This window comes from Bombyx mori, chromosome 12 (assembly GCF_030269925.1).
Source record: "Bombyx mori chromosome 12, ASM3026992v2".
In the NCBI taxonomy this organism is placed as follows: Eukaryota; Metazoa; Arthropoda; class Insecta; order Lepidoptera; family Bombycidae; genus Bombyx; species Bombyx mori.
In genome coordinates, this window is record NC_085118.1 from 1,240,335 (window position 1) to 1,265,773 (window position 25,439).

At 37.5% G+C, this 25,439-nt stretch overlaps 1 protein-coding gene and 1 long non-coding RNA gene across 3 annotated transcripts; both read right to left on the bottom strand.

Annotated features, from left to right (window-relative positions):
- Positions 1-443: 443 nt before the first annotated feature.
- Positions 444-2,586, bottom strand: LOC134199895 (uncharacterized). Its single transcript, XR_009974563.1, has 3 exons — positions 2,446-2,586; positions 1,971-2,062; positions 444-1,615 (listed from the first exon to the last, which is right to left on the bottom strand). It is a non-coding gene; the product is annotated as an uncharacterized LOC134199895 (long non-coding RNA).
- A 2,697-nt stretch (positions 2,587-5,283) lies between these two features.
- On the bottom strand, positions 5,284-23,932 carry CPR55 (cuticular protein RR-1 motif 55). Of its 2 annotated transcripts, XR_009974407.1 has the most exons (4): positions 23,718-23,932; positions 9,484-9,754; positions 6,249-7,549; positions 5,284-5,968 (listed from the first exon to the last, which is right to left on the bottom strand). XR_009974407.1 is itself a non-coding variant. In NM_001173231.1 (3 exon segments), coding segments are annotated over 3 exon segments (864 nt in total). In that variant the 5' UTR covers positions 23,733-23,806.
- Between the last annotated feature and the right edge of the window lie 1,507 nt (positions 23,933-25,439).

Genomic DNA, 25,439 nt, shown 5'->3' on the forward strand with positions numbered 1-25,439 from the left:
AAATATTACATTTGAATTTGCAATAGAATTTTCTTTTTCCTTTGTCACAGTATTTATGGCAAGACTAGGTATACTAAGACCTTACGTGTCACGTTATATTTTGTCCTCGACGAACACCTAAACTACTGATATGAAGCAATTTTAACTTTTTTTTTTAAGTACATAGTATATGTTTTTGTTCCTACTATTTTTTTTTTATTGCTTAGATTGGTAGACGAGCTCACAGCCTACCTGCTATTAAGTGGTTACTGGAGCCCATAGACATCTACAACGTAAATGCGCCACCCATCTTGAGTATAAGTTCTTATATCTCAAGTATAGTTACAACGGCTACCCAACCCTTCAAACTGAAACGCATTACTGCTTCAGAGCAGAAATAGGCGGGGTGGTGGTACCTACCCGTGCGGACTCACAAGAGGTCCTACCACCAGTAAAAAACTTAGCCCATAGGATGGTTTTTATTTCGGTTAATGTTCGCAATATTTATTAATTAACAATAAAATGATTTCTTATGTTGATTATTGTTATTAATTGTAAGTTTCATAAGTCTAAAACAGATGGCGCCTTAAATACTGTCTGACATTAATATCTCATAGATGGCGCTGTGTTAAAAATACCAACGTTTCACATAAGCTACAATTTGATGGCATAAACACCACGTGTTGCTGAGGCTAAAGTATAAGTTAAATTTATTTCGTAGTGAACGCAATACAGTGAAATCCAATTGTTCTTATTTTGTTAATTTTTGGTATTAGCATAGCCGGCCACGTGTAATTTAGAGACCAAAACCTTAGCCACAGCAACGTGTGGCCGGGTCTGCTAGTAATCTATCCATATAAATAAAATTGGGTGTCTGTTTGTAATATTGAAATAACCGCTTTTTACTCCATGCATATGAATATAGATACGGTACATACACCAAAATAACATTTTTTGCAATTTTTGTCTGTCTGTCTGTCTATTTGTTCCGGCTAATCTCTGGAACGGCTGGACTAATTTTGATGAAACTTTCACTAATAGGTAGCTGATGATATAAGGAGTAATTTAGGCTACTTTTTTTAGACTAGCTTCGCGCCGCGGCGTCACCCGAAGTTATTGTCGTACCGCGCGCAACATGGCAGGACTCGCCTATAAATAATAAAATTTAAAGTTTCCGAAGCGAAGCGAGGGCAGGTCGCTAGTATAATATAACTTTATAAACCAAGTGTTGTACAGACTTTTTTCAATTCGCTGTCGTGGCTAAACGACCCGGCAGGCTGGTTCTGACGTCTGGTATCCCGGAATACTAACTGCATCGCCCTGGCGGCGTAACCGGCTAGGTACTTCGGAGACCGGCGTTGTTGATCGTCGACGATCACCTCAACGACCCATCGGTCGGTCGTCCTAGGGATGGCGCCACAGGTCTGGTTGTAGTGTTGACCGCGAAACCCCCCTTTTGACTGAGTTCTGATTCCGGGCGGAGATCGGGCTTCAGATGAAAGGGTGCAAGGAAAGTCGGTTAGTCCGGTAGGATACTAATATCTTTGAGCCAGCTGGCTGCTCTCAACGTGTGCCGTCAAGTTCCACATACCCGCGTGCCCCCTAAGCGCGGATACCTCGTAGGAGGTACGGCTTCCTGCTCGAAAAAAAGATCGCCGTCAAACAAGATCATAAATTTTAACACACCGAACGTAATTGTATCAATTTAAATGGTCACTTGTAGTTGTAAAAATAACCGCCCGGCCTTGGTACGGGTCACACTTGACATTTCGGTAAATTAGTTAGTCATACAAAAGTGAACCAAAACTTTCTTTTGTAAACGATAAGTGCGATTTTTTTACATTAAAACTGAGAATTCGATTTTGTATTTGAAGGTGGAAGGCGACGTTCGCGTTATGATGACTATGGGTTCGAGTCTCCACTTAAGACGAGCTGGGCCGTGGACTTCATGACCTGTCTACGCAACAAAAGCTATAGTTAAGATGACGTACCTTATTATTGATGTGAAACTTCTATCATCTATAGCCGCAAGTAAAACCAATTGCTGGCGTGACGACGCGTTGCTAAGCTTAAGCGACTGTTTCTTAAATATGAAAATTTTATTTTCATTATGCCACACGAATTTCCTGTCATAAACTATCCTTATAAGTATCTTTATATGTACAAAATAATATCAATGCCAGACTTGACGCGATGGTTCATAAAAGTTTTGTTTTCATAAAAGGTAGGTAGTTGAAAAACGAGTTTACGTTAAATACTGGTGTGTACATTGGACACACAATTCTTTTGGTCTCGCTTACGGTTGCTCATACATATACGAGTGCCATTTGCGGTCAGCGGTTTTGGTCTCTCGTCAATTTTGGAATATTTTCTAACATTTCCCCTGCGACTGACGCTACGAAAAACTTAGTATATTTTTAAGTAACCTAATCTAGTAGGTATATATACTCTAATGATATGGAATACCTTAGAATGAATAAATAATCAAATATTTAATTGCGATTTCTGTGATATAATAAGAAAACAATATTCAAAACCCTTAATCTCTTTTTAAACTAATATTAAAAAAATTAACAGTATTAATACACAATATTATACAAAACCGAACTCTCCACTAAATGACAGACAGGTGAGTGATTCCATCTAAGAAAAATCTTTTTTAAAACTAAAGAGTTTCAAAGCTTTTATGTGATAAAAGTTTTACTTTACATATATTTCGCTCTTGCTTCTTTACTACATAGCATCGTTATTAGTCAAGGTCGACCACATTAACCGGACGTATGACTCTCGCCTGCGGGGCTTCCTTTCTCAATCTGTTTTTATTCTGAAGCGACGAACAAGGGTAATTAATCAGCATAGGACATACGAGGCGTTTGTGGTCTAACACAAGATGGCCAAATTAGTCAGCTAGTCAAACTAAGGTCTACCCCAAAACCAGTAGTCATGGAACATGAACCATTTCATATTTTCATAAGTATATTGCCATTGTAGAATGAATTGTTTTTTTTGTGTTTTTATTTATTGATTACATGCGTGGACGAGCTCACGGCACGCCTGGTATTAAGTGGTTACCGAGGCCCATAGACATCTACAACGTAAATGCGCCATCCACCTTGAGATATAAGTTCTAAGGTCTCAGTATAGTTACAACGGTTGCCCCACCCTCCAAACCGAAGCGCATTACTGCTGCATAGCCGAAATAGGCGGGGTGTTGGTACCTACCCGTGCGGACTCACAAGAGGTCTTACCCCATCACTACCACTGTTTGAGAGATCACTGGTGGCCCGGAGGCCTTTCCAGTTTTACCAGGCGAGCAAGGGCTTAGCCAGAGAGGTGGGACTTGCTAACAGCTACCCGAGCGCCTCTAAAGGAGACCTAACAACTCAAGAGCTGCTTCGCGAATGAATCTACTACCGGATCGGAATCGCGACCCGCTGAGATGATCCGGCGAGAAATTTAGCGGGCTGATGTTTATATTAGGTTACCGGGTATGAATTGTCCATGGTCCTCTCAGCAATGATGTTTGATCATTACAGTGCAACATAGATTAGTTTCGTAAAGAGATTTTCGCGCGGGCTAATTGTTCAGACGTAGGAATCAATGTAATAAAGCCTTCGATGGTTGTAGGAATAAAGCAATTTATTTTTGTACAATAAAATTCGAATGTAACCGCGTTACTGGAAGACATTTATTTGACAGACCGGCTTCGTCACATTCGAGCGATGAACAAGTTTGTTTGCTCTTTGTCTGGTTGTCTATATGTAAATGTAGATAAGTTTGTATCTTTGGTTCCTATAGAACATGGAATCCTAGTTTGGGGCAAGACGACCATGTTTGATTTGTCCCCGTTTATTTTTATTATTCTAATATATTTATTTAAAATTTTATTAGTATTTTTTTTTTAAACGTTAGCGTTACGTTATTATATTATATTATTATATTTAATAACAAGTTAAACTTCTGTGATTATTTTATGTTCTGTTGAAGAAACCGAATATAATAGAACACATGAAACCTAAACTTTAGTTTACAATCTCCACAAATTATCTTGTTTTTAACGACAAAATTTCCATCGATTGGAAAATGTTTTGTTACTTTTCCACACGGATTCCTTACGATTCGTAAACAACATCTACATTACTTGAAAAAGTTCAACAATCGTTCGAATTCAGCCCAATACATATATTTGTTTTCAATAACAATGTGTTTATGATAAAGAAAAAGACGGTTTTAAAGGCTTCGTCAAACAGAACGCGTACTTAGCGCTGCGTTTTAACGTCGTGCTTTTTTCATGTCACAGAAATTGACTAGATGAGTCCAACGCTCCTTGACGCAACGCATTTGCCAAATCATAGTGCCTTTCGATAGCAGTGTGAAAATTTAAAAGTATTAAGATGTCGATTGATTCAGATGTGGCATTGTATACTTAAGCATGGGTATTTTCTAACTATTTCTATCAATTTTTCGGGCATTATCCAGAATTTTTGTTCTGTTTGACGCGTTCTGTTTGACGAAGCCTTTAAGGCTTTAAGCCTTACAACCGATGATATTCTCCTAAATCATTTCTCTTCTTATTAATGTCGTGCACCCATACTCTTTTTTCTGTGACCGTGATAGAGCATATAAAAGTAACAATTCTTCCACATCTGAATCACTCGACATCTTAATACTTTTAAATTTTCACACTGCTATCGAAAGGCGCTATGATTTGGCGAATGCGTTGCGTCAAAGAGCGTCGGACAAGTCAATTTGTGTGACATGAAAGAGCGCGTTGAGCGCATGAAAATATCGTTGACTAATTATAACGAATGCACTTTTAAAAAAAAAATGCTCTTCGTTTGTGTCAGAAAAGTAGTGATAAAGTTTTTTTTTTATTTTCAGCTTTGGCTTACAAAATCAATTCGTTGTTAGAACCTAAGGTCGTGTAACAAATACATAAAGGCTTTAATATGGGACTGTATTTAAATCTTAAGCTTTAAATCTAAATTTTGTTAGAAAATTCTAGTAAATTCTAGAAAATTCTAGAAAATTTAGATAATTCTAGAAATTTCTAATAAGTGGTTTCGGAGATGAACGCAAAAAACAGATAAAAAAATAATTAAAGAAATCGCTAATGCGTCTACTACTACTATTCTTGAATTACCCTCTTTCCATTTTCATTACTTTTCTTCAACGTGCAAACCCACCAGACCCTGTTTTAATTTATTATGCATTGATATTCATATGCAATCGACACCGCCCGCGAACCAATGCACTTCACGATAGTGTTTCGAAAATTTAGACAAGGAAAAGAAAACAATAACACAACTACATAACATTTTATTTATTTGTCAATTTACACACAAGGCACGTGTCCGTTGCCGCGGCCATTTTGCAATCCGCACGTTCCGTGTTTCGTTGCATTCATAATACTGTTTGTTTGTTACACAATTGTAATGTAAAATTTATTGACGTAAGCACATAGCCTTATTTATTTTTAAGACTCAGTTCCGTAATATGCAAAATTATAAATTGATACAATTAGTGTTACAAACCATGATGTAAATTTTTTATTGAAATTTATAATATATTGAATAAATCGTTAATTTTAAATAATTATTAATCAATTATAAATACAAAATACAGATGCAACATAACCTGAAAGAATCTGTGTATATGTGTGTGTCTAATGTGTTTTATTAAGAATAAATATGTCAAAATTAAATTATTGAAATTCAGATACCTAATGTTAAAAAGTTTCCAGCTATTTCAAAATGATTCTTGAAGGTTTTGTGAAAAGCAGAAAATAAACATATTTTTATTTATCAATTCATAAGATTGATCCGAAGATTGTTTAATATTTTAAATAAATTTGTTAGTTTACATATTTTATATACTTCCTGACTAGTTCGAAAAAGTGAAAAATAAAATACAGATTATATAAAAATGAGCTCAACTACAATCATTAACGTTATTTATATACACTAACAAATCTTTAAGCTTCAATATTCTGTTAATTGAGTCGACTATTATCAAAGCCGGCAATCTGACTTTTGGACAATGATTGGTAAATCAGAAAAACGAATTATTGACTTTGTATTCCATTGGCAGTCACAAAACTCTTCGGAACGACATCTTAGATAAATAACAGGTTAACTATTAACCTTTATTTAATGCTGGTTTTGAACCGTATTCTTTGAAGGAGACGATTATATTCAAATCAATCTGTATTAACATATCAATAAATTTTTTTTGTCCAATTGCACAGATTGCCACCTTTGATAATAGACGACTCAATTATAGTCTTCAATAACTACAATTATTTAGGTCTTAGGTTTGCCAATTCAATTTGTATTAGCCCGTGTTTAAATGAATTTGTGAATTTGTCACGATATTTTAACAATTTAATCTGCTTTGGCTGTTTATGATAGCGATTGTTCTTTTCATTTTACGTTCATAATACCTTTGCTTAAAAAAAAGCCTTAATATTTTTTACGGTGGTTGGCATAAATATTAAAATTTGGTAACTAATTTTAACAAGTGATACCTTAGTAACCATGAAATTTGTAAAATATTGGAAACTTCGGAAATTGTTATTTTTTTTAAAGATAAATGCTACATTGAACCCGAAATTTTTATTTTACCCGCGAAAATCAACTGAAATATTTCTTTATTTATCAAAACGATTTGAGCGAAATGAACATTCTTGTTTTTAATATTTACGACCTAGCCACCACGCGGTTACAATGTGTTTTGTCTCTTTTGATCAAGAAAATGCAAAAAAATAATGCAAAACACAAAATAACCATGTCGGTTACAGCATATCTCATAATAATAAACTGGTTAAAAATAATATACCACATTCGATATCCACCCACCCACTGTGGCGAACTTACGAACAAACAAACACAAAGTTTACAATTTAATTAGACGACAAATTTGAATATTGAAATTATGAATGACTATGTTATGCGTCTTATATTTTCTCACTTGTCTTCTCACAACATTTCAACTTAGCCGGTGAAGTTAATAGAGTAAGAGCCGGTGCTGGGATCAAAGTTCTGGGCTGGGTGGCCGTTGAATGGATTGGACTGGGCCTGGTAGTTCTGGGACTGGAATTGGCTGGATGGCTGTGGCGTGAACGCTTGATACGAAAACTGAGGTTGTTGGTGATAAACTTGGCTTTGAGGGAACTGTTGAGGTGCCTGATTGAAGAGGTTGCTTTGCTGCGAGAATAGCGGCGACCTGTATTGACTTTGGGATTGAGGTTGGGGTTGATATTGCGCTTGTTGGTATTGACTTTGGGGTTGCTGGTACTGAGGCTGCGGTTGGTATTGGGGCTGTGCTGGGAAGCTCGATTGGAAGCTCTGGTACTGTTGCCGTTGGTATTGCGGTTCAGGTTGAGCCGGCTGGGCTGGTTGCTGGAACTGTCTGAATCCTTGAGCAGGTTTCGCGCTCTGTCTGCCGTTGTATTTCGGGTCTTCGTAGATCTTTGGGTCCTCGCGGTACTGACCGTCGTCTTCTTGTCCATCAGTCAAAGCGTTGGAAGACGGGTCGTGCAGCGTCGGTGGTGGGACCATGATACCGGCTCCTGAAAGGTTTAGGAAATAAGGCAAATAATAACGAGGCGTAACCCATTGGAAGTTTTGTTCGTGGTAAGGTAATGTAAGTTCAAACAATTTGTCATCATGTAGTTTCAATTGCGCCAATACGTTTTGTTATAATCGATATTAGACAAACGAATTTAGGTATGTAAATCGCTTCACACATCGATATTAGAACACGTCATTTCGGATCCTCCCGATCCACTAACGGTGCTTTTAGGTTCCTCAAGCACCGGTCATCGTTCTCGTCGAACCCGTCGCTTGCGACGAAGGGCTCGGCGAGTAAATTAAACCACAGACACAGCCCACTGAATTTCTCACCGGATCTACTCTTCTCAGTGGGTCGCATTTCCGATCCTGTGGTAGATTCTGCGAAGCACTACTCTTGCTAGAGTTAGTGTTAGCAACATCACCAGCTTAGAGCCGCGTGAGCTCACCTACTTGTTAGGATTACGCTGAAATGGCCTCTCAAGGCCATCAGCTTAGGAAGGAAAAACAAATCACCTTAGATCCACAAGTGAACTCAAGCCTACCGCCCAAAGTTAATCGAACCTGGCCTTATTAAACACACAAAACTAGACCGTGTTATGAAATCAGATGCGAATCTCACAGTTTCTCATAGTCGGACCTTAAGAACATCTAATTAGATTGATTAATACGTGGTTTTTGTGTACCAATACCCATGTATTAATTGGCCGTTTGTAAAAGTGGCTCTTTAACCTATCGTCTATTACATATACGAGTTGTAGGTCTATAGTCTATACGATTTCGTACATTCTAAGTGTTCTAACCCTAACGATACAAAATTTGGACAGGGTTGTGAGCAGTATACCAAAAAAAAATTTAATTATTTAACCTTTTTTTTTCCTTTTTTTTTGGGCCGGTGGCCGAATCTTCTACTAGGTCAGAACCCGGATGAGGTAGGGGGGTTATCGCGGTCAACACTGCAACCAGACAGCGCAGCTCATCCCAAGGACGCCCAGCCGACGAAGCCTTCGAGGCGAATCGAAGGCTCTGAAACATCGGCTGTCTCGGTACGGCAGCCCGTCAGGCCGCCCAGACGGTGCCTGAATACCCCGCTGGACCAGAACCAGCCTGCCGGGTCGGGACGCGATACACCGCCAACCGGTTGCTCTATTATAGATACTCCTTGGCAGCGCACTAGAGTGCTGGTAGCACGCCGCGTGGCCTCTACCCCCTCAGGTCGCCCCTTGACCTTCACCGGGGCGAGTTCGCCTCCTTGCGAGGGGCCAGAGTCGGGCAAAAGCCCTTCTCCGGCCCCTGGCTTGGCGGCGACGGATAGGTGCGGAGAGGGATGAGCTCCTCTCGTTCCGCCGCCTCTTTCTGCGAGATGGTGTACTCGCAGAAGTCGAGCATCGCCTTCCAGGACTCATTAATGTAATTATTTAACCTACGATTTAGACTATATTAAGTTAGATAACGTTAATATAGTCTTGTTATGGTGTAAAGGATAAGACGTCCGGTGCATTCGTGTCTAGCGACGCATCGGTTTTCGAATCCCGCAGGCGGGTAACAATTTTTCTAATGAAATACGTATTTAACAAATGTTCACGATTGACCTCCACGGTGAAGGAATGACATCGTGTAATAAATATCAAACCCGTTTTAACCCATAATAAATATCACACCCGCAAAATTGTAATTTCCTTAATTACTGGTGGTAAGACGTCTTGTGAGTCCGCACGGGTAGGTACCACCGCCCTGCCTATTTCTGCCGTGAAGCAGTAATGCGTTTCGATTTGAAGGGCGTGACAGCCGTTGTACTGTTAAAAGTGAGACCTTAGAACTCATGTCTCAAGGTGGCGGCATTCACGTTGTAGATGTCTATAGGCTCCACCAATTTAAGCAATAAAAAAAACAATCGGGCGAGATTAGAAAGAGATGATTGAAGTCAACCCACCTTGGGGTTCGAATCCTCTAGCGCTGCTGGCTCCGTACGAGATCTCCCTTTGTTTCCCACTCTCGTCGATATACCCATACTTCCCCGCGACATCCCCATTAGGGTACTTCGTTTCAATCTTGAATGAACCGTCGGCTGCTTCATAGCCGTAACTGTACGATCCGTCATCGTTTTGTCTGTTGATTTGCTTTAGGATCGGGACCGGAGTGGTGGCGGGAACGTTTGATCCTTGGCCTTGTATCAGCAGCCACGCCGAGCAGAACACTAGAGTCTGGAAAAATTAGAGCACTCGTTATGTTTTCGTTTGATTTGACAAAGAAATTAGGTAATTGTAAATCATCAGACTATAAATAAATGAATTTTATTTTTTTGGACCGAAGTTCCTTATGGGACGATGCGGAGGGGTACCCTAACCGGGAATAAACGTTCGTAACGTAAAGCCGAATTTACATTACGAAATTAGTGGCGTGAAATTAATTTCGTGACATTAGTTTTACCAACAGTTTCACGTGTAATTTAATACTTTCGTAATGCATGCATTAATCTCATGCATGGAAATTAGTTTCGTGCCCTGCGCGATTTTTTGGTGAATTTAATGTCATGCAACTAATTTCATAGTGTAAACGCGACGTGAAACTAATGTCGCGAATGGGCCTGCGCTGTGCGGACGTGTGTATTGTTAGTTCGGACGCGCTTCAAGCGTTGAAAATGGCAAACCAACGATGGAGTGCAGAAAAAAATATAGATCTTATTAATGAATATCAATGACAAGGGTCCCGAAACACATATAGTAAAAAATCAAAATTATCTTCACTCATTCGAAAATAGTTTTTATGACTCTCAGGATCTTCATCTGCTAATTCAGAGACTAACTTCATTGCACCTAAATGCCTTCTTGTTGACCATCCTCGAATCTACCAACTTTTTTTCTTGATAGTCTTTTTTTAAGTTTATAGGTATATAAGCATTTCTTTAGCTACATTGAATATAGCAAATTATAGCTTTGATGCTGTTGGCGCCATGGTTACTGCGATACTGTTGATTTCGCGACACTAATTTTTTAACGAAATTACTTTCGCATATATCGAAACTACTTTCGTGAAACTGAGCTCAACATGTATGACACTAATTTCGTAATGTAAACTCGGCATAAGATTTTTATTAGTAATGCACACAGTGTACGACTTAACTTTGTAATAACGTACAAAAAATAGCATATTTTTATTATATTTTTTTTATAAATCTTCGATTTAATGTATTTTTTATGCATAATTAAAAAAAATCATTCTGCACTCCTTCTCTATAAGTGTGGGAGATTTCATATTCCTCCCTCCGCGCAATTTTCGTAAAAAGGGGTACATACAAAGTTTTTGCTTCACGTATTAATTAATAATTATGTACAGCAAACTTGAAAAGCAAATATAAATGTTACTCTTTTATTGAGAGTGAAATAGTCCGCGGCTTAATTGCTTTTAAGGGGCAATTTCAGAGCAAGAATGTCATCGCCAATCTCTAGGTGTGAAGTCGGTATCTTAATGTATGATAGGTGAGAGACGCAATGGAGTCAAGCGCTCCGTTTGGAGGGGGGGTCGGCACTATGCAATTGGGACTTAGACCTCAAGCGTCAAGGTCAAGCAGGTGATGTGAACAGGCCCCGGTAACTACATAACGCTTGGTCAGTCGCGAGCTCACGTAACCAAATAACTTCATCCGTATCCCATTGCGGGCTAGTTCAAGGTTGACGCAATATTTTTCCATTCAGTAATTCTAATCGCTTTCACGGTAGCTTAGTGTTTTTATCTTCAATATTCTTGGTATTTTTGACCTTGACTTGTAGCTTGTAACTCTTTATTAGGAGTCACCACACGTGGTTATACTTAGTGTAGACATATACCAATTTCTATTGAATACCGATAATCTTAACCTCAAACTGGAACTATGTTTGCGTTGCGATTGTTAGTACTACCGGTAAGTTTTCAATTTTGTTTAAACTAGAGGTCCCGCAGTAGTCGAAATTCGACTATAATTAATTGGAATTGTAAGTTTGGACACTATTATAATTGTATTTTATACTTCTATAATCACAAATTTCGCCAAGACTACACTATAAAAAATATTAACAAAGGCAAACAATATTTAATCTATTCTCAATTTGACAACAGACGCCAAGAACAAAAGTTTGACAATAAATAGTATGCATGCGTGGTGCGTCAAATACATGGTATGTAGTGTGTGTAATGTTTTCTTTATTGATTTGATGTATTTTTTATGCATTCTTTTAAAAAAATATTAGCATATTGCACTTCTTTGCTGTATTCTCTATAAGTTTGGAAAATTTCATACTCCTCCGTCCCCGCAATTTTCGTAAAAAGGGATACAAAGTTTTGGCTTCACGTATTAATATATAGATATAAACACGTATGTAGGGCGACATTTTGTTTTGCGGTTAGGTAGTTATTATTCGATCTATTGTCACAAGATCAGTAACGAATATGGTTTGTGTTTCCTTAGTCAAAATAATGGAGCTCCAATTACTTACATGAAAACTTTACGATTTATGCGTAATCAATGATTTTATAGCGGTTATTTGTGACTGCGAATACGAACAAATTGAGGGATAAAGTGTCTTTTTAAAATGGATTTTTTTAAATTTTACTTTTAGCTTTATGCCTGCCTTTTTATGGTCATTACATTCTTTTCGTTGCTTTCGATTACTTTTGCAGTTTTCATGGTCACGGCCGATTGTCAAACACATTTATCTTTGTAATTAAAGGTGCGTTTTATTTGGTATCAACATCAACAGTTCGCTTTTTTTAATTGAACTTCAATTAGTCTTGCTCCATTCAAATAGCTGAAGAAGTTTTTGACGTGACGCGACGTCTTATAATTCGATGGAGCCGGCTGCATGCACGAAAAAACATGACTCGTTGAGGCGTTCCATTTAAGGCTTGAAGTGCAAGCGAGAGCGCGCAACAAGCGACAAAGAGGCACAATCGGCCTCGCGTTCGGCAGCGTTCGACATCTGTCTCTCTCCTACTTGAGTGAGCGATGCATTCGCGTGGACAGCTGCTATACAATAATAAATTTACATGTTTTCGTCAAGTATGAAGTTCAGTGAAAAGTGAATGTGGTGTCAATTGTCCATACAAAATATCTATCAAACAAATAAAATTAAAATTTTCTTTTGAAAAATGAAACCATTCCATCAGTGTTTTCTTATGACGTTGTCACGTTCAACTATCGTCAGTAAACCGAATTTACAGTCAACAGTTTTTTTTGTTATGCCCTATATCTGTCTGTCCCTATGTATGCTTAAATCTTTAAAACTACGCAACGGATTTTGATGATTTTTTAATAGATAGAGTGATTGAAGAGGAAGTTTCATATATATAATAACATCCATTAAATAGTGGAGAAATCAATATAATAAATTACAGTTTCCGAAGTGAAGCGAGGGCGGGTCGCTAGTTTTCTCTAAATTTTAAACTTCAAATCGCTCTACTGTGAAGTTGCAAATATGTCGCTCAAACCAAATTGCCTTTCACCACTCGATATATATTATGCTCTTATCGATAGCTATATGTTTTAATATCAAATTAAGATTACATCGATTATTTTGCGAAATAATTGTGATCGATAATTAATAATCGTTTCATCACGATTTTAAATATGGCCGCTTCCCTTGGCTTAAGAAAAGCAATAATAAATTCGTTTCTTTTTTAATTAGTTGATATAGATCATCACTGAAACCAATAGTCTATAAAGCGTACTCCATCATGGCGCAGGTCTTAGTAGCATTGGAATATCGACTTTCGAATCTTTCGGCTGGGCTTTTAATAAGGAAGTTATATTTTGTTAGGATATATTTCGATAAGGCATAATAATTGTTCACGGAACATTGTCTGTTCGTAAACGTCTTAGCGCAGGCAGCCTTGGACAAGCGGACGTGAACAGATCTGAAGGAAACCAAACAGCAAACAGCAGTTATAGGCTTTCTAGGTGATTAAAGTTCCTTGTAACTATTATATTTGAGGAAAACTTTTAATTGTGTGTAATTATATTTCTTATTTTATTTATTAGATGTTTATTAATGCGTATATTTTTTGTTTTTTGTTGCTTACATGGTTGGACGAGCTCACAGCCCCTGGTGTTAAATGGTTACTGGAACCCATAGATATCTACGACGTAAATGCGCCACCCACTTTGAGATATCAGTTCTAAAGTCTTAATATAGGTTAATATAGCCTCAAATTGCGTTGAACACGCAACGTATAAAGCAATAGAGACTTTGAAGTCTGAAATTCTAGGCGAGTCTTCCAACACTTCCAACACTTTACTGGTGGTAACACCTCCATGAATATAAAAAGAGGAAATATTCGATTTTTTGTTTGTTATGTTCTTTTTTTACTGTGTTTGTTACTGTCATTACGCGATTTGTATAATGGACAGTTCAATAAGATCAAAGATAAATTACAGCTGCTGAAGCAAACCCCGAAGGCGGGTCGCTAGAATATCATACTTTAAGTGAAGTGAAGTCGTCGTGGCCTAACGGATAAGACGTCCAGTGCATTCGTATCTAGCGATGCACCGGTGTTCGAATCCCGCAGGCGGGTACCAATTTTTCTAATGAAATACGTACTCAACAAATGTTCACGATTGACTTCCACGGTGAACGAATAACATCGTGTAATAAAAATCAAACCCGCAAAATTATAATTTGCGTAATTACTGGTGGTAGAACCTCTTGTGAGTCCACGCGGGTGTGTACCACCGCCCTGCCTATTTCTGCCGTGAAGCAATAATGCGTTTCGGTTTGGAGGGTAGGGCAGCCGTTGTAATTATACTGAGACCTTAGAACTTATATCTCAAGGTGGGTGGCGCATTTACATTGCAGATGTCTATGGGCTCCAGTAACCACTTAACACCAGGTGGGCGGTGAGCTCGTCTACCCATAAGCAATAAAACAAAGGAGTGTTTTAAAAATTTAACATGCGATATTTTTAATATTAATCATCTTTGCAACATTTCTTTTTTTATTTTTTACCAGTTACATTATCTGTCTTTTAAAGTAAGAAAAAATTATGTATTCATTTTGTTAATAGTAGTCAAAACGTCGGTAAACTAAAAAAAAACTAAACCTAAACTACGGTCTTTTGACAGTACTAGTGGTCCCCCGGTAGTCGAAATTCGACTATAATTAACTGAAATTATAAGTTTAGTGCGTACACTATTATGATTCTCTTGTCAAGGACTATTATACTTCTTTAATCACAGATTCCGTCAAGACTACACTTTAGACATATATTAATAAAGAGAAAACAATATTTAATATATTCTCAATTTGACAGACTATAACCGACAGACTGCAAAGAAAAGTTTGACAATAAACAAATAGTATGCATGCGTGTGTGTGTCAAATACATGATAGTGTGTGTAATGTTTTCTTTATTGATTTAATGTATTTTAATGAATTATTTAAAAAAAATATTAGCATTGTGCACTTCTTCTCTATAATCTCTATAAGTGTGGAAAATTTTATACTTCTCCGTCCGCGCAATTTTCGTAAAAAGGGAGACAAAGTTTTTACTTCACGTATTAATATATAGATGTATTTATGAGAAAAATACTGGTGATACCAAAATATTAACTCAATTTCGAATATTTTTGGAAATTGTACACTTTTAATGCTAAAAGGCGACTTATCGTATTAAAAGAAAGTTTTCGTTTTTCGATTGTCACGTTTCGTGTTTTTTTTTATACGAATTGAGAAATGCAAACGTAGTATTGAATAATGAAATAATGTTGCGGGCGCACTTAAAGTGAACGGTTAACAGTTTTGTTTTATTTCTATTTTAATTGGCATTGGTTTGTTTAAAATAGTTGAGCCAAGGTTTTGTTGGTGAGCAGCGATAGTCAAAATTACTGGTTTTGGAGTTGTCCGTCATATAGGAACTATGGTTATCCGTGTTTTAATGTATATTTCATTACCATCTGAGATATCATCCCGATTATTTGGAACTATTTTGCTCGTTCAGATATTATTTGTAATATCTGCCGTCCAACAGAGAAATTAACTTCTTTCCGTAGTATTTTTCTGTTTTTTTTTTTACTACCTATGCTGATAGACTTGAGAGGCTGTTTCAGCTTCGCCTTGACGTGTAGGTGAGCTCTCGGGGCTCGAACCGGGAGTGTTGCTAACACTTGCAGTGCTTCGCAGAATCTACCACCGGATCGGAAACACGACCCACTGAGAAGATCCGACGAGAAACTCAGTGGTCTGTGTCTGTGGGTTAATTTACTCGTCGAGCCCTTCGTCGCAAGCGACGGGTTCGGCGAAGACGGTGACCGGTGCTTGAGGTACCTAAAAGCATCGTTAATGGATTGAGAGGATCCGTAATCACATGTCCGCAATATTAATGCGCGCTTTAAGACATGTTCTTCTTCAAACAAGGCTTGAAAAAGAAATCCGTGCTGTACACGAATGATGATCATCCTTCACCAGCCAGTGGGCCGAAAAACAAGCTACCTAAATAATTTTATTGTTTCCATTTCTATATCAGTGGAAAGGCATACAATTATGACCCGAAAAATATTCTATCTTGGTCATATACGCTCAAAATATCGTTAAAAATCCGCAATCTTTTATTACTGGTGGTAGGATCTCTTGCGAGTCCGCGCGGGTAGGTACCACCACTCTGCCTATTTCTGCCGTGATGCAGTAATGCGTTTCGGTTTGTTTGAAGGGTGGGGCAGCCGTTGTAACTATACTTGAGACCTTAGAACTTATATCTCAAGATGGGTAGTGCATTAACGTTGTAGATGTCTATGGGCTCCAGTAACCACTTAAAAAACCAGATGGGCTGTGAGGTGATCCACCCATCTAAGCAATAAAAAAAAATAAAAATATGAAGTTAAAAAATAAACCTAAGTATCAATTTGTAAAATTCGAAATGTTCCTTATCGTAATATAATCATTATCACACAAATAACCATTTAATTTAGTCGGATTCAACCAGAGGCGGTATTAAGTATTTTAAAACCGTCACACTTCACATAGTTTATATTTTTAAAAGACATCAAGGTTATTTCGATTCATAATCTTATAATTCATACTACACCTTAAAGCAACTTTAATAAATATTAGAATATTCCAGATAACTATAAATATTGTATAGCCTGAAATGTAACAAGTTAACCTTGTAGACCTCATGCCGTAATGACACCTAGGCCGTAGTGAATACAGCTCTGATTAGCATGAAATCCATTAAGGAATGCAATGTCACAGTAATGACACAGAGTATATAAATAAGGTACGAAATGTTTTCGAAACTGGTTCATTTTCCGGTCGTTACTTCGGAAGTTTATTGGGCTGTCGTAAAGTTATGATTTTTATGAAAAGTTCACGTACTACGTACATTTAAATGTCAATAATAAAATCTGTTACGTGTAGTTAATAGATAAAGGATTTATTTATGAACTAGCGACCCGCCCTCGCTTCGCTTCGGAAACATTAAATTTTATTATTGATAGCTGAGTCCCGCGATGTTACCCGCGATTATTGTCGTACCGCGGGTGACGCCGCGGGGCGAAGCTAGTCTAAAAAAAGTAGCCTAAGTAACTCCTTATATCATCAGCTACCTATCAGTGAAAGTCCCGTCAAAATTGGTCCAGCCGTTCCAGAGATTAGCCGGAAGACACAGACAGACAAAAATTTAAAAAAATGTTATTTTGGTGTATGTACCGCATACATATTCATGTGCATGCAGTAAAAAGCGGTTATTTAAATATTACAAACAGACACTCCAATTTTATTTATATGTATAGATGTAATCCACATTAAAACATGTTTGTTACTTAGCAAGTCATTTATATTTCTAAGGGCTCAGTTAAGTGCATGTATGATTTTCCTAACGGGAAAAGGTTACTGCTGTCATGGTCGTTAGCCAGGGCAGTGGCACAAGCGTGTGTAATCTACATCGTTGACAATCTACAACATTGGTCCTAGACGCGTGTGAGAATTTTCAAGTTAATCGGACTTTTGAAGTCGATGAGAATGACATTCAATATTTCTTTGAATAGTGACGAAGATACACACATGCGAAGCTAACAAAATCGTGTAAAAATAAAAAGAAAACTTTATCTCCGCCCGCTGGTGGTAGGACGTCTTCTGAGTCCGCACGGGTGGGCACCACCACCCTGCCTATTTCTGCCGCGAAGCAGTAATGCGTTTCGGTTTGAAGGGCGGGGCAGTCGTTGTATTGTAAAATCTGAGATCTTAGAGCTCATGTCTTAAAGTAGGTGGCGGAATTTACGTTGTATATGTCTATGGGTTTCAGTAACCACTTAACAACCGAACCGTGAACTCGTGACAGTACGGGAATACATCTGTTTGTCCCTTGGTTGACAGTGGCGCCATTTAATTATATGTTTCGCATAGATGAGCTTATAGACTCCACATCGTCACTGACCACATTAAGTCTTCCCAAGTGGTATTAGATAATGCCTTCCACTTGAAACTGAATCGCGAACCGACTTTCTGAACTCGGACCAGGGCTTTTATTTTTTATTGCTTAAGTGGGTGGACGAGCTTACGGCCCACCTGATTTTAAGTGGTAATCGGAGCCCGTAAATATCTATAACGTAAATGCCGCCACCCACCTGGAGATATGGATTCTAAGGTCTCAATTTTTATAGTACAACGGCTGCTCCACTCTTCAAAAGGGTACCAGTTCGTTCAGAATTGCGACACATCCACACACATACCAGATCCCACGGACAATAGTAGTTTTAAAAATAACACATCACTTTAGCCTTTGTAAATGTTAGCTTTCTTTGAATTCTATCTCAATTTATCGTACACCGTATTATTGTTTGGTATGCAAACCGCGCCTTCACCTAAATAAATGGAGGTGACGCCGCGCGCTCCACCTAGTTAATTGCGTAAGTGTTGACCAATCACCGAACGAATTTCGATTGTATGCAATTTAGATCAAATTAATATTTGTAAGACGCCAGATTTAAATGCTACTTGCGCCAAGATTATCTCGTCTGCTTCAGCCGGTGTGGAGAAGGACCAAAATTCTTTTCTAAGCGCAATAGATTAGCGGTCAAACTCACGCCTCGCCTGCTGTTAAGTTTTTAATGGAAACCCTTAGAAATTACAATAAGTGGTTCAAATTTGAATTGTATTGTGTAATGGGTATAATGAAAAGAGGAAGAGAGCCGAAGCCGAGCCGAATTGGGTTTGGATGATGGATTGGACTGGATGATTTTCTTAAGGACGACATTGAAAATAAATGGATTTTTTTAATTATTACTTTAATTATATGGATGAATGAATGGTAACTTATATAATATCATAATATCTTGCACTGCAATCAAGCATACACGCTGCTTTTAACTTATGTAATAACTCATTCTCACTATGCTTAGCGAATAAATTATTTTTTTCTTTCTTTATTTCTTAGTTACGTAAAATAAGAGAAGCCTACGTCTATCAGTCGACAGTGGGGTGGTAATGATTTCTTACCTATAAAACGGAAAACACAACGGATTTTTAGCAGGATGGCAGTTCTTACCCGTGCGAGCTCTCAATATGTCCTACAAACGAGTGATTACCCAAATTATAAAATGAATAGTTTTCTTCTTCATGTTTCATTGAGTTTCTATAGTTGCTTAGTTTTGCAAGTCCGACATGTATCCATGTGAAGGTCTGATCGTATTGAATAGTTGCCAATGTAGCCAAGGTGCTATAGGCACTGATTAAACAAACCTTGGACCTTTAAGTACAATAAATTGGTATAAAACAGAAACCAGACCAGAAGTTTGCGGGCTTAGTTTTTGTGTGTGATGCCCGAGGGTGAAAGGCAACTAAAGGATTCATGGATTAATAAGGGACACCGTTATCTGAGACTAAAGAAATTTTTAGCCTATGTAATGGCCGTTTGCGATCATAACCCTAGCGTACTCTAGTAAAAGTGCGGTCAAAACGGAATTGGTAAATATGTAACAGGTTCATTGAAAGTGCCGAGACCCCATAACATCGCTGCATTCACACCCTGCAACCTCCCTCATGGCTGAGCCTTTGCTCACCCACATGTCCTAGAGAAACCGGAAAGGCCTCCAGGCCACTAGTAATCTTTCAGTCTTAAAAAAAACACCCTACAATATAGGTAGAGCCGCCTCTGCTTGAGCCTATAGCAATGAGCCACATTTACAGGAAAGCCATACTGTGATCCTGCACGCGCAGGTACCGCCATCCTGCCTGTTTTGCCGCCAAAACCAAGTGGTATCTAGATTGGTTCCTTCATTATACAGTAATTGAGATTTTGATTTCGTATCTCAAGATGATATCTAAAGACCCCGGCAATGCCTCTACACCAGTTGGGCTGTAGGCTTGAATTATACTTGGACAGGATTATCAGGGTTACATCGACCTCAATTAATTGAACGAAACTTGAACAAAAGAGAAAACCTAATTCAACAAAAAAAAAACTTGACTTTTACAGCTGCACCTCACCCTATAAGATTTAATGTTATCGAAAAAAAATGGTGCATTTTTGCTCTACCTATTCGCTGGTAGCGTAAAGGGCTATTCCAGCCAGACTCTGTCTAGTAGGTGATCTCACGGGGCTCAACCTGGGAGAAACGCATTACTGCTTCACGGCAGAAATAGGCAGGGTGGTGGTACGTACCCGTGCGGACTCACAAGAGGTCTTACCACCAGTAAGAAGTTCCACTCCACCAGTGATGAACACTCGCGATGTTCATTAAAGGATCGCGAGATTATAATGGGACCACTTTGAACTACTACAATGTTATTTCAAAGCATTCATTCAAATAACTTACTCCACAATTACCGATTTTTACACATAATTAAGAGGATTCGTTTTTATAGTTTTTCCATGTTTGAGGTCTAGTGGTAACCAATAAGTTCTGTAAATGGCTGCTGCGCGTTGAAATTGCGACCTCGCGGTGCAGTCTGGCGATTTTAAGTGTAGATCCAAAGCCTCGATTTAAACACAGCCGGATCACGATAGCGTGAATGTCAGGAAATAAACGCGTGTCTAAATTATAACTAGAACAGAATTGTTGCACGTTGAGTCATTTTCTCTATAGACTTATTATCATATTTATTTTATTACTAGCGATCCGCCCTCGCTTCGCTTCGAAAACATTAAATTTTATTATTGATATTTGAGTCTCGCGATGTCACCTGTGGTTATTGTCGTACTGCGGGTGAAGCCGCAGGGCGAAGCTAGTCTAGAAAAAAAGTAGTCTACGTTACTCCTTATTTCATCAGCTATCTATCAGTGAAAGTCTCGTCAAAATCAGTTTAGCCGTTCCAGAGATAAGGCGGAGCAAGCAGATAGACAGACAGACAAAAATTGTAAAAAATGTTATTTTGATGTATGTACCGTACCTATATATTTACATATGCATGTAGCGGTTATTTCAATATTACGAACAGACACTCCAATTTTATTTATATGTATAGATATTATAATTTGTACTTTATTTCCAATTTATTGTTGTAAGTCGTAATTTGTTACCGACGTCTGAGCTGGTGTGTGTCTAATCAAGATTCGTTATCTAATTAAAATTATAATTAATCAAGTAGGCTCTTTGATAATGCTATTTAGCTTATGATGGACCACCGACTTGGAACAATTTTATCACCTAGGGCTTGTTTTTCAATATACCTACATATAGCATCGTAATCGTAAGACAAAAGTATACTAGGTTTTTGAATAGTAATTACATATTAAAAAAAAATAAACACCCCACATTAATCATGAGATGTTCGAAGCTATCCATTCTGCAACTTTAAATTTTTCATAGACACTCCTTTTGTGATGTCGTCCTCGCCGAACCCGTCGCTTGCGATGATGGGCTCGGCGAGTAAATTAACTCACAGACACAGCCCACTGAGTTTCTCGCCGGATCTTCTCAGTGGGTCGCGTTTCCGATCCGGTGGTAGATTCTGCGAAACACTGCTCTTGCTAGAGCCAGTGTTAGCAACACTCCGGTTTGAGCCTCGAGAGCTAGGGTAACGTTGATATAACCTCTCAAAACTATCAGCATAGGTAGGAAAAAAAAGTATTTAAAATTATTTTACCTCCTGATCGGAGTTTTGTCAATGGTTTAATTAATAAAGCCTCTACCTTAACCGCCTAAGATTTTTTTACCGCTGTAGGCAATGGAGCATACAGCCCACCTGATGGTAAGTGGCTCACGGACATCAACAATGTACAGCCGCATCACAGCAATTGCTTATTCCGAAAAATTGCATACCCATCTTACGATACGATAGCGATGCATTGACAAAAAACCTTGTTAAAAATCATGTTTGCAACTAGCACGATGTTTGTATTACTAATTATTACAACAACAACTCTTGAAGTAAAAATTTAATCGCTAATGACCACGAAGACTAAAATAGCAGCGGTAAGAAACAAAGTTAATTTTTAAATAAAATTTGTTTATAAATACATAATTAGTGCAATAAAGGTGAATACGTAACGTTGTTTTAAAATCAAATTTAAGGCTTATGAATTTCATTGCTTCTAATTGGTACTAAGAATACATCTCCGCTCTAATGCATCTATCTATATTTTAAAGGTATTTTTTATTTTTCATTAGGTTATTACACTCGTAATATAGCTGCTGTTTTTCGCAAACATAACAGAACCTTCAATGACTACGAAAAATGCAAGCTATTCACTCGCGATGTCCGATTTAGCAAAACAGAATTAACGCGGGCTGTTTTATTTAAGTCTATTTTTAGGTAAGCTTTATGTTGTAAAAATCGTTTGTCATTAGGTTATTATAATATAGCTGTTGTTTTTCTCACACGTAACAGAACCTTCAATGACTACGAAAAATGCAAAGAATTCACTCGCGATGTTCGATTTAGCAAAAAGATTCAACGCAAGCTGTCTAGTGTAATCTAATTTAAGTCTAATAATTTTTTCTACCTAATACATGAGCCTCAAGAGGCTACACCAGCTATCGCGGTTTAGTAGCTGAGCTCACGTACTCAGCCTGGGAGGACTTGCTAACAGTAGCTCTAGCAAGAGCAGTGCTTCGCAGAATCTACCGCCGAATCGGAATCGCGACCCACTGACTAGGTCCAGCGACATACTGAATGGTTTATGTCTATAGGTTAGGTTAAACTTCGAATTCTTATCGACTTCGACGAGAACGCTGACTGATGCTTGGAGTGTCGAGTGGCACTGAAAGTGGATCGGCGATATCGATTTGATATTTCAAAGCTTAATACCAGCGAAATGAGTACAGATCTAGGAAATAAAACTAAAATGATTTTGTCAATTCTATTCAATTCTATTTTAAAAAAAAAAACAATATTATGGTGCACACAGTTGTTTTTAAATAAATTAAGTTATTGAACAAATACAATCCCATAATAAAATCCATAAATTACGCTGTAAAGTATTAAGCTATTGTTGCAGGAGATTTAATCATTTTATAATTTCTGAGAAGTATTGCTTATGAGAAAAAACCTGAATTGCTCGTGTTAATCTGTATTACTATCGTAATATGGATAGTACGTATTGTGAGACACGAATTAATAACTTAAAATTAAATGGCATTGCATTGGCATACAAAACTTTATTTCTGTGAAAGATAAATCTTATAATTACAGGCTATTTATATATTTACAGGGCATCTTCATTTTTGAGCACCAAATAAATGATAATACTAAATTTATCGAGGGAAAATTAATTAAAGACTCGTTTTTAAAAGTTGTTCGTTTTTGAGTTAATTACGATTTTATTAAATACCTAGTTACCGACCTACTATGTATCCATATTATAACATGTATACACTATGCATATCCTTAGTTTAATATTTTCATACTAAGTTATGCTATAGATAATAAATGAACAATGCTTATGTCCATAATAACGGGACCGTTTTCGGCTATGTATGTGGACACACTTATTCTATATCAGATAGATAAAATCGATATGGATAGAGAGTTCACTCTAAATAGGCCTAAGCGTTAAGAAAATATTAAATTAAAATCGGATATTAAAAATATGGTAGGTATGTCAATTTTCTAGTATATACCTATATTCCGGAATCGCAGCTTTTGCGTAGATGGCACTGTTCTATTATTTTAGCTGGCTTTATTTATCGTAGAATTACCGTTTTAAATTGGAAGCTATCGTCACATGCTTAAAAAAAACAAAAATAACAATATAACTGACCTTCAAAACAAACATGGTGGCTTGTCAAAAACGCGCGCAAAATTTCTCTCGAATCAACTGTCAAAATAGGTTTTCCCGCGTTCCTTCGCTGACGAGTTATGGGCGCCGTTCACTTCACTGTTGTGAGTGTAAACGAGGCCCACTTGTATTTATAACGTTACTTAAATTACAAAAGTGGTTGATATTGTTATGCAGAGCGGAGCCCTAGCTCGGTTTTGTAATATTACACCCCCGCTGGCTACAAGTAGGTACCTACCGTGACGATTAGTCACACCTCATGGCGAAAATTCTTTAAAATTCTCGGTCAAGTGTCTTTAATATTATTACAACTGTGTGTGTGTATATCTCTCTGTTTCATCTAATTATAATAGTGTGTTTTTTTTTATATGGCATTGGCTCCATCTCTTTTGGCATTGATTTTTCCAATGTCAAAGTATTTACAAAAATGACAGGTGCTTATAGGGGGAAAAATATGTGTTTTACATATAAAACTTATTTAATTTCGCTTATAGGTATGACTCAGATTAAAACAGCGAAAGAAATAAGGAATTCGAAAGACGGAAAAGTTTGCTCCAGCAACATGACGCATTTAGCTTGAACTGAAATAAATATTATTAAACCAGGCCGGCCCATAGATCTAGATGTACACAGCAAGGCCAAGTGCAACTGGTTTCGCTTCGTCGCATAGCTCGAGTGTCAAACTGGTCCTACAGTGCTAAGTACTGCGTACATGGTCATTAAACCAATTGCTTATGTGTCAGGTGTAAATTATTAGCGATTAATAAAATATGTTTTACCTTTTAATCTCCTACCTTTTCACTACTTTTAACGTCAGAGGTCACAGGACCGAGATTGGACTTTTAGTATGTTTCCAATTTATCTTAAGTCAAAATTTATACTACTTAAATAAGATGTTGGCCGGGCGCTGTGGTAGCGTTGGGACAGAGTTGAAAATTTAGAATGATAACGTAGATATAAAAGAAACAAAATCAAATAGACAATAGCTATATAAGTTTAACTATTTATCCACTTCCGTTTAAGTAGAAATTAAATGTTGAGCCTTCAATCTAAAGCCAAAAAGCTGACTGGCGGTACACGAGTTCATTGACCTCTCCGTCTCCGCGTGATCTTCTGGATTAGTCGTTTTTAAAGTGAATTCTTCTAGAACTACTTTTAACTGATCTTTGGTCATTGCTTTTTCATGCCGACTAATCCTTCTAGTTTCCTTATGATATCCTTCCAAAAGACATCCCCCCGCCTATTAATATTAATTCTCTATTAATAATATATCTATATATAAAAATTAATTGCTGTTCGTTAGTCTCGTTAAAACTCGAGAACGGCTAGATCGATTTGGTTAATTTTGGTCTTGAATTATTTGTAGAAGTGCAGAGAAGGTTTACAATGTAGATAAATATGAAAATGCTCGGAATTAAATAAAAATAACAATTTTGTTTTTCCTTTGATGTGTCCTCCGTCGGACTGATTCCTTTTGTTTGTTTTAAGTTTATTTTATGAAAAAAAGCTTAGGTCTTTTATTTATCGATTGAGGCACACTACGAAGTCTGCCGGGTCAGCTAGTTATTAATAAAAATACTAATATTTTTGGTGGTATCTACTGGTTTCTAAAAACGTAAGCCATGTCTTTTTCGTACATTCTCAACTCAGTTATGGATCAACTAATCCGGGCATAGCTGAAATAGCTCCTTAAGTTACCGGCGA